The sequence below is a fragment of the Melanostigma gelatinosum genome (genome assembly GCF_949748355.1).
Source record: "Melanostigma gelatinosum genome assembly, chromosome: 3".
Classification (NCBI taxonomy): domain Eukaryota; kingdom Metazoa; phylum Chordata; class Actinopteri; order Perciformes; family Zoarcidae; genus Melanostigma; species Melanostigma gelatinosum.
In genome coordinates, this window is record NC_136636.1 from 6,632,797 (window position 1) to 6,643,255 (window position 10,459).

The 10,459-nt window shown below is 43.4% G+C and overlaps 1 protein-coding gene across 1 annotated transcript; it reads right to left on the reverse strand.

Annotated features, from left to right (window-relative positions):
• Positions 1-34: 34 nt before the first annotated feature.
• Positions 35-8,979, reverse strand: LOC306775261 (SRSF protein kinase 3-like). The gene is made up of 14 exons (XM_079265581.1): positions 8,376-8,979; positions 8,186-8,294; positions 8,002-8,089; positions 7,691-7,778; positions 7,323-7,429; positions 7,004-7,169; positions 6,785-6,810; positions 6,609-6,665; positions 2,378-2,723; positions 2,169-2,266; positions 1,074-1,181; positions 858-927; positions 684-776; positions 35-559 (listed from the first exon to the last, which is right to left on the reverse strand). Exons 1-14 carry the CDS (start codon positions 8,593-8,595, stop codon positions 375-377), a joined length of 1,761 nt encoding a protein of 586 aa, XP_079121707.1. The 5' UTR covers positions 8,596-8,979; the 3' UTR covers positions 35-374.
• Between the last annotated feature and the right edge of the window lie 1,480 nt (positions 8,980-10,459).

The window sequence follows — 10,459 nt, forward strand, 5'->3', positions numbered from 1 at the left end:
TAAACAGGCAATGCTTTAAGGTCAGGTCTTAATTTAGCTGTCTTGCAAATAACTAATGGAGAACAAGAGCAATCTTTTGTCATTTTATTGAAATTCAAGAACTTTTTCCAGTAAGACAAAACTTCTCTTTGGTCATTGCAATGCCTGAATTGGATGTAACTGCCATTAAAATACTAAAAGCCCCAAGCAACTCCACTGGGAAAAGGCTTTTCTTCAGGCTAATACATATCTATGAGCTCATGATGCCAGCACTAGACTCCTGCTGTATATCACACAGCTGCCCGCTGTCCCGTGTCGGGTGCAATGTGTGCCAGCCTGCACCTGAACAGAGAGCTATAGTCCACTGGGCTCTGAACAAGACGGAACTGGTGCGACTAGGAGGTGATCCAGGGGTGTTTCAGACACCGGGCAGCCGTGGCTCTTTCCTCCGGCAGCAGCTCCAGCATGGTCAGGAGGAACGAGCTGAACTTGGCGGCTTCCTCACGCGGCCACTCGTACTTCTCCAGCAGGATCTCAAACAAGGTCCACGGCTTCAGCTTTGAGATGTGTCGCAGTTGTCCTGCACGGGGTAAGAAGTGGACTGATGCAATGCTTTTGTCTACTTCCCAGTTAATGTAAACTGAACTAATGTAAAGCATTTCTAAAATATGACTATTTGTTATTCATTTCATATACTGCTATACCTTTATGGTTGAAGTATTGTTTGGAGTTTCTCCCTGACGAGACGAACTGGCATGGAAGGGATCCCAGCAGCTCAATGATGTGGGCAATGTGATCTGAGAGAACACGAAGCACACTGCATATATCAAGCATGTAGCTTAATGAAGGACAAAAGGGATGTTGTGAACAACACTCACCTTCCTCGCGGGTGAATGAGGCTCCTGATTGGGGGTCGAACAGATAGTCCCCTGTGGCCAGCTCAAAAGCCTACAGTACACATGAAGAAATAAAGAATAATGGCTCCGACACATCTACATGTGGCAACGCTGGAATCAAACATATTGAAAGAGGACAGATGAAGAACTTTTTCTGTTTAATTTTTGTTAAAATACACATCTTGGTGCTCCTCTCACCATGCAGGCGGTGCTCCAGATGTCAGCCGGTGTGTCGTAGTCAGCACCGATCAGAACCTCCACAGAGCGGTACTGACACGTCTGGATGTCTTCAGTGAAGTGTTTGTGCTGACGACAAGAGGGACGGGATTTTATGTAAATGATCTACAATCTATGATTGTTAACAAAGCTCCACAAAAAAAAGTCTCTGGATTTTTCTAGGATCCATCCTCTGGGGACCATGAATGTTGCACACAAATCCATGGCAATCCATCCAAAAGTGATGGACATTGCCAAACATAGAACTGTAGCCGCAAGATTGCGTTCAAAACATGTTTAAAGGGAAATGGCGTCAGAGGATATAACATCATTGTTTCTTTCTCCGACTCCGCCAAGCTATGTTTAAAATCAGCCCACGCTGGAAACACATGGCAGACGTGTTTTCCACTGGAGTGCACGTTACACATGCCTGGTGTGCTCTGCAGAAAGCAACCGTCTCATTTGGTTTAGTAACAACGACGGGTTGGAAGTGTTTTTCAAACTGGACATGTTGCTGTCATAACGGCTGCCTGAGTCCGTTGGGGACTCCTCCAGCCCCCCCCCCCCCCCCCCCCGCATAATCCCCAACCTTCCACCAGATGCCCTCTCCCATCTGACCGAGTCAGCTGACTCTCACTACCACCTGCTCACTTGTTTCCACTTCCCCCCCCCATCAGCCCTGCAGTATATTTACCGGCCCATTTCCACCCAATCCCAGCTAGGTCGTGAATGTTGCTTCGTGCCTTTCCAGCCATTTGTACCCGTTATCTGTACGTGAACATTGAACCTCAGGAACTCAAGTTCGGACTTGCTCCCCATTACTTTTCTTTTTTTTTATAAACATGTTGCGGTTTTCTTTCAAAGCATTTTTTTAATGATGAATACACATAGTGATTCTCACTATGTGTATTTTGATGCATTAATCAAGATCCAAATGAAGATAGGCTAAAAAGCTCTATTACCCAAATCAATTATGGGAGGTACGCACTTACTGACAGCTTTCTAGTTGGAAGATGAAACTATATAGTTGGTATTTTGTAGGTTTTCAGGTTTAGTTTGCCTGCAATAATCACTCACCACCCAGCAGGCATTGCCCAGGTCAGCAATCTTGATGAGGATTTGATCAGCATTCTGGGGTTGTAGTAGGTCCAGAAGTACGTCCGAGTCACTGATGCCTAAAATAAGACAAAATAATGTCATCGCCAAGTAGATCAGACCGGGACAGACTGAGTGTACTGATGATAACGACAGTACAGATTTGTGCCAAACTGTAAACATGAACTGACCACGGGGAGAGGATGGTGAAGGAGGAGGCGGCTCTTTGCCTGCAGTCTGATGTAATAACACCGATCTAGAGCCAGAGACGGGAGCATCTGTGTTGAGGTCTGGCCACGAGCAGATGGACTCTCTGGGGCTGTGTGGAGTCCAGTCCAGCCCGTCTTCCAACAGCAGCGTCTGCCTCCTCAACCTGAGGTTAGGACCTGTGAGCTTAGAGTGACAGGTGGCGCTAGAGGGAGTAGCGGCATCAGAGAAGGACACGTGAAGTTTGTCTTTCTGATTGTGGTCCTGTCCCCGTCGACCCCTGTCTTTTCTTGTGAGTCGCTTCATGGGGCTCTTGGAGACCTTGCTGGACTGCAGGGGGGTGCAATCCGTTGTGGGAAACAATCAGAGGTGAGCACCGAGTTAAACAACGAACGAATTCTTGAGCCACAACTTCATGCATGTTTTGGGAATTAAAGCCACTATGTGTAGGATTTTAAAATGTCTGACGTTGATGCCCCCCTGACTGTAGCATCAAAAACACTCAACATAACAGTTCATATATTAAAGGAACATTACGTATTCTGTGACATTTATCAACTGCTGTTACGAACATATCTATGCATATCGTCTGTAGCGCCCATAAGTCTAAAGAGTTTCACGTGAAATCCATGTATAAATATCTTAAGAATAAATTGTGAATTTGTTACAGCATGTAAGGCAAGGCAAGGCAAGTTTATTTGTATAGCACATTTCAACAACAAGGTAATTCAAAGTGCTTCACATAAAACCATTAAAAGCATCAAAACATAAGGCAAAAGAAAAGGAGATTTAAAAACAATTAAGAACATTCATTAAAACATTAAAAAACAGTACAAGAAATAAAATGCAGTAGTAAAATGCAGAAATGCAGGAAATTGATTAATATATGAATTGAATGTGGTTCAATTAAAGGCAGCAGCAAACAGAAAGATCTTCAATCTTGATTTAAAGGAGCTGAGGGTCTCAGCAGACCTGCAGCTTTCTGGGACTTTGTTCCAGATATGTGGAGCAGAAAAACTGAACGCTGCTTCTCCATGTTTAGTTCTGACTCTGGGAACAGAAAGTAGACCGGTCCCAGACGACCTGAGGGGTCGGGATGGTTCATAAGGTAGCAGCAGATCAGAGATGTATTTTGGCCCTAAACCATTCAGCGCTTTGTAAACCAACAGCAGGATTTTAAAGTCAATTCTTTGTTGGACAGGAAGCCAGTGCAAAGACCTCAGAACTGGAGTGATGTGGTCCACCCTCCTGGTCTTAGTGAGGACTCGAGCTGCAGCGTTCTGAATCAGCTGCAGCTTTCTGACTGACTTTTTACAGAGACCTGTAAACACACCGTTACAGTAGTCCAGTCTGCTGAAGATAAATGCGTGGACAAGTTTTTCCAAATCCTGTTGAGACATAAGTCCTCTAATCCTTGATATATTCTTCAGGTGATAGTAGCTTGATTTTGTAATTGTCTTGATATGGCTGTTCAGGTTGAGTTCTGAATCCATAACTACACCTAGATTTCTGGCTTGGTTTGTGGGTTTTAACATCAGTGACTGAAGCTGAGGGGTGATTTTCAATTGTTCATCCTTGGTACCGAAAACAATTACTTCTGTTTTATCTTTGTTTAATTGAAGAAAATTCTGGCACATCCAGTTGTTGATTTGTTCAATGCAGTTACCTGGCCCTTGTATGGGATTATAGTCCCCTGGTGACATAGTTATGTAGATTTGTGTGTCGTCTGCATAATTATGATAACACACTTTGTTGTTTTCCATAATCTGATCTAGTGGAAGCATGTAGATGTTGAACAGAAGAGGCCCCAGTATTGAACCTTGGGGAACACCACATGTCATTTTAGTCAGCTCCGATGTGTAATGAGCTACAGACACAAAGTATTCTCGGCCCTTCAAGTAGGATTCAAACCAGTTAAGTGCTGTGCCAGAGAGTCCCACCCAGATTTTTAGTCTTTCTAGGAGTATGGCATGGTCGACCGTGTCGAATGCAGCACTGAGATCTAGTAAGACTAAGACTGAACTTCTGCCATTGTCTATGTTTAAGTGGATGTCGTTGAAAACCTTAACAAGAGCAGTTTCAGTGCTGTGGTGCTGTCGAAAGCCTGACTGGAAAACATCAAAGCAGTTATTTACGGTCAAGAAGTCAGTCAGCTGTTGGAAAACCGCTTTTTCAATTATTTTACTCAAAAATGGGAGGTTTGATATTGGCCTATAATTTTTAATCGTTGCGGAGTCTAAACTAACCTTCTTTAGAAGCGGTTTAATAACTGCAGTTTTTAGGGCTTGTGGGAAGACACCTGAGAGAAGGGATGTGTTTACAATTTGTAAAAGATCAGTGGTCATGCAGTTTGAAATATTTTTGAAAAGGTGTGTTGGTAGAATATCCAAGCAGCAGGAGGATGACTTCAGATGTTGTATAATGTCTTCTAGGCTTCTACGGTCGATTGAATGAAATTGTGTCATGATATTTGAATGGATGTTATTCAGAGATCGGGACAACACATATCCTGTGGTTGATGTGGAGGCACTGACTGCTTGTCTAATTTTCTGAATTTTGTCAGTAAAAAAGGAGGCAAATTGATTGCATGCCCAGGTGGATTGGAGTTCAGCAGCTACCGACACTGGAGGGTTTGTTAGCCCTCGGTAGTCGACGGTAGCAAATAAAGCGCGTGTATTGTTCTTGTTTTTGGTTATGATGTCAGCGAAGAATGACTGCCTTGCATTTCTAAGTTCCAAATTATATTTGCGAAGTCTCTCTTTATAGATGTCACAGTGAACCTGGAGATTAGTTTTTCGCCACCTGCGCTCAGCTTTCCGACACTCTCGTTTCTCCATTTTGACCAGCGTAGCATTTCTCCAAGGAGATCTTTGCTTACCCGAGACAACCTTCACTTTAGTGGGTGCAATGGCATCAATAATATTTTTAACTTTAAAATTGAAGCCATCTACAAGCTCATTGACTGAGAGGCAAGAGAGGGCTGGTGTGGAGGAGAACTTCTGAATAAATAGTTCACTGGTGTTTTCAGAGATGTAACGCTTTGTCACAACTTTGGTTTGGACATTTGTGTGCAAGGAGATTGCACTCTCAAAGAAAACACAGAAATGATCAGAGAGTGCAACATTAGTCACAGCGACCTTGGAAATGTTTACACCTTTGGTGATGATTAGGTCCAGAGTGTGCCCCTTGTTGTGGGTGGGTCCTGTCACATGCTGAGTCAGATCATAGTTATCAAGGACACCACATAGTTCTATAGACTCTCTGTCCTGGGGATTATCAACATGGATATTAAAATCACCAACAATAACAACACAGTCAAAATCAATACAGATTACAGACAGCAGTTCAGTAAACTCATCAAAGAAGGTTGCACAGTATTTAGGCGGTCTGTAAATGTTTAGGAATAAAGCTTGAGTGGAATTCAGAGCCACATATTCAAAAGAACTAAAATGACCAAAGGACATCTGCTTACATTGAAGAGAATCATGCTAGCATGTAGCAAACAGTTAGTTGCCAACAACAAGCTATTTTGAAACCACAACAGCGGTTGTTGGAAGGACACCAAAATCTGCAGTTATATCCTCTTACAGAAGAACGACCAACACCTTACTTTGTCCATTCCCTTTGAGCTACAGGAGCCTGGTAGTGACAACTCCAAAGAGTGATAGCAATAGATGCTTTATCCTGAGATATACAGTAAGAGCTATCCAGCACAATTAACAAAGTATTTGATGTTCTCTACCCTGGAAATGTCTTCACTTGTCTTGACCACAATGCAGAAAGTACTTGTAAAAATATGTTTTAAGTGGAGTTGCAAACTGTACAATATTGTTGAGGGATTTCCAATGTCTCTTTAGGGTCAAAGTACAGCAGAATGAGAATGGTGGACACCTACTATGTCACCCAAACTCCTACAGTGCACATCCAGGAGTTCCCTGTACTTACGGATCCCTTTTCTGATTAGAACAAAATGATTTGTCATAATTAGTCGTGTTGCTCATATAACTGTAGGAAATAGGGGGGGGGGATAGCTGTAATATTAACGCCATAAATATGTATTTTGAGCATCACAGTCACGATTATTTCAATCCGAATCAACCGAAATCTCAACGCACTGTCTATGACATCGTCCTATGGAGAGTTTCAGGCTGTAGATGTTGTCAAGATGCAGTTAAGAGGCTCAAGTGCAAAAGCAAAACACAACGTGCTTCTTACCCACTCCCCAAGAGTGTGGAAAACCCCAGTCAGCTTCCCCAACAAGTTGGACAAACTCTAAGGAAGTCATAGCAGAAATACAGACGCCATAATTACAACGATAACAAAACACACAACTATCCTAACGGAATGAATGAAGACATATTGAACAGAAGAATACATTTCAGGTTGCACACCTGTTTTTCTCTGGAGCTTCTGTTCACTGGCAGGAAGCAAAAACATCAGTGGGGAGAAGAGGCACACATTGTGAAAATAAGTGCCAAAAGGCAACAGCGCTGAAGGTTTTTTTTCTTGCAAGAACATCAGCCTCAGTACCCGCAGATTGCTTGTGACACATACTCCTTTTTAATCGACGCTACAGACATACGCGTGACTGCTTATGCAGCGTCGCTAACCTGTGGAGCCGGTGAAAGCAGAGGACACGGGCAGCTGCCACAGCTTGGTGTCGGCCGCCAGGTTCTGAATGTAAACCTCGTCCACTCTCAGGAGGATGTTTTCCGGCTTGATGTCGGTGTGGATAATCTTGCATTTGGTGTGCATGTAATCTAAACCCTGCAGAACCTGTGATAAGGAATGAAAATACAGTCACTGTCAAGGCAGTCCGTGTCAGCGAAGGAGCAAAAATAGAAGGTGGTCGCTCGGAAAAAACAGAGCTCAGTGAGTGGTGAAAGAGAGGGAAGATGATTTCAGATGGAATGAAGGGTTGCACGGCACCTGTCTGAGGATGCTCTTGACGCAGGGCAGGGGGAGGCCAGAGTAGTTGGATTTGATGATCCACCGGAGCAACTGGTGGCCCAGCACCTCCAGAACCATGCACACATCTGGCGAGCAATTAAGGACCGTGTCTCATGCTGTGCAGCTTGGGAAGGGAGAGGCTTTTTGGGGGTATTTGGAGGAGGCAAAGACACATTGACACAATCTTTCTGTCTCAAAGTCCACCTTGACATCAGGATGTTGTCATGGTGGCATCAGTCTGGCTGTGTGTAAGCGACACTTGTAAACAACGGAATTTAACAACACCTGCGAGAAAAGACACAACCGCACAACGAGTTGACGACTACAGATGTTTCTGTAAAGGATACGCTCTCCATTCGCTCCAGTGATCCTGAAGTCTTCAATAAGGTGCACGATTGACTCACGTTTTGGATCTCTGGGGTCACTGTCCCTTACCTGATTTTCAGAACATGTTACAATATCCCCAAAAATGTATAAAGACAATTGTGCTGGTGTGTATAAAAAAGATATTTGCAGATAGGCTGAGCTGCCACTGTTCATTTTATGAACTATACAGGTCATTATTTCTCCCCTCATCTCTAATATAACCAGTATTTTCTTTGTGTTGATCAGACACTCACAAACGCATTTGAAACAAAAGCAATGCGGTAACACTGACACATTTCAGAAGTTTGATCTCGTCCAATGCCGTCTCTGTGAACGTTTCAGCGCTCTTCACCACCTTCAGAGCCACAAAACGCCCCTTCCTGCATGCAAACAAGTATGGCAGTTAGCTACTATTACGGTTATCTCTACATTATGATGTTACGTATGAAAAGTCAAAAGGTCAAACATGTACTCACACCATATCCCAGCAGAGCCATACAGTAGAGAAGTGACCCCATCCCAACTTTTTAACCACTTGGTAACGGTCAACGAATATCTCTCCGATCTCTACAGGGTAGTATCCACCTGCAACACAATGCACCGCCCTGGATCAGACAAAAGGATCTCTACCAGTGTGTTTGAGTTTGGTGTTGGGGTGCCGCCTACCAATGCCATAGTCTGCAGGGTTCTCCTGTTGCTCCTCATAAGAGCCCAGAGGCTCCGGTGAACGAGGACGCGTCCGTACGGCTGGAGGGCAGTGGGACGTGGGGGAAGGTTTAGGTCTCCCTCCCGTGTCTGTGGAGGGGCGAGGCCTCGGTTTGTCGGGTGGATTGGAAGAGCTGGCAGAATGAAGGGCCGTAATAGCGGCGGCATATGAAGATGACATGTTTCATGGGGCAAGAAGAGTCCGAGCACGGCTGAAGATGGGCCCGGATGACGGCAGCGCTCAAGATGAAAGCTGCAACAGCAACAAAAGAAGCATACTTTCAAAAATGGACAGAGTTCTTCAGTCGTGCTTACATATTTGAAACAGGAGTTCACCAGCTGCTTTGCTCCAGCAGCTAGTTTGTGCTTTAAGTCACTGGTTGCGGGGAGGTTGTTTTCGAGGACATTTTAAAGAGGCAGTGTACATGTGTGTTTATTTTTAGCTGGCTGAGTGGCATGTCAACGTAAATAGCTCCTGCACTGGTCCAGCTGCAACTGAACTCTTCCTGATATTGCATGGACTAGCCGCCACAGTTGTAAACATGGACGGCTGGAAATCCATATTAAAACATGCTCTTTCAAGGGACATCTGGTTCTAGCAATTACTTTTGTTGAGGTTAATGAAGTATATCCAGCTTATAATTAGGAAACAAAAGTATCGGCTTGTACTGGGACAACATGGCTGGGTGAAGTGCAATTGAACCTAATGAATAATCATGGTAGATTGCTTTGTTTTTACTTTTCCAGTTATAGTGCGTTTGTCTGCAATTCAAAACACTTTGCAGATGTAGGCCTACGGCGAGCTAAACCTTTCACATTATTCTGTTCTGTTTGATAGTTATAAAGCAAAGCCCATTAACATTCACATGTCTTGTGTGATAAGATGCAACCTGTTATTTATGAATTCACTTCTGTTGCTTTTTTGCTCTCTCAGCGAATATAGTTTTATTGTGAAGGTTTAAGTCCAGTGGACTCTAGTGCTGGACTAAATATATTCAGCTGTTGGTCTTAACGATGAGACTTGAACATACAACACAATAAATACTCAACATTAGAGGAGGAGCCTACTTACCCCGCCCTGTGTGTGTGATATATATCCAGACGTAATATCTGTAACGTGGGAAGAGACACGAGCGTGGCACGAGGACTCTGCTCCTCGCTCTGTCCTGCGTGACTGACAAACACTCGGGTCCAGGAATAGCAGACTGCTTCTGCTGCTGCTGTGTTTCTGACAACATTCAACACGATGCAGCTACCAGTTCTATTTCCAGAACTGGGGGGGGGGGGGGTCATTCTCTTATTTTATTATTTCGAAAGTCTATTAATCAATGTCATTGCCTGAACTGTGCCAACATACCATCATATATTACCTGAGGTAAAAGTAATTTTATTTAAAATAAAAAAGCCCCGTGTGTGAGAAATTTCTGCCTATGACAACTTTGTATTGAAAAGCCTCTCGGCTGTAGTTTTATAATAAATTATATATATATATATATATATATATATAATTTCAACACCATCTCCAGAGTGGTTTAATCTGCACTGTTTTTAACAATAAATAAACATGACAGTCTGCATTCATTTCAACATGACACTTTATTGAGCGTGACAGATGCACAGTCTCATACATACAGTATAGGGCGGGCCTATTTAGTCTTATTTCACAGGCCTGGGTATGACGAGAGGAGGGAAAACGGATGCATTTAAATATAAAAAAAGAATAATCAAATATTAACACGTCACGCTGCTGAATGAACTTGTTTTAACACACATTACCAATTCCCGCACTGATGACAAAGAGCTACAGTAGATAGCTACAAAATGTTATAGGTTCATAAATATAATATAGTTGGAATAAATTAGCTTTAGCGCTACATTTATACCAGTCATTTTCAACTTACTGAGTACATTGTATGAAAAATACATTTACGACCCCCAGTGCACAGCAGTTTGGTCTTTGATTTCAGGTTTTCACCAGCAGGAAGAAGCTCGATGAAGCTGGATGTGAACACATCAGACAGCAGGAGGAACCAGGTTTCCACTGT

Bases quoted from the DNA above. Each gene is read 5' to 3' on its own strand.
- LOC306775261 (XM_079265581.1), bottom strand. From the start codon at position 8,595: ATGTCATCTTCATATGCCGCCGCTATTACGGCCCTTCATTCTGCCAGC. The intron at 8,090-8,185 runs GTGAGTACATGT...GTTTGCATGCAG, and splicing joins TGGCTCTGCTGGGATATGGT to GAAGGGGCGTTTTGTGGCTC. The intron at 2,267-2,377 runs GTCAGTTCATGT...GTCTTATTTTAG, and splicing joins TTCACCATCCTCTCCCCGTG to GCATCAGTGACTCGGACGTA.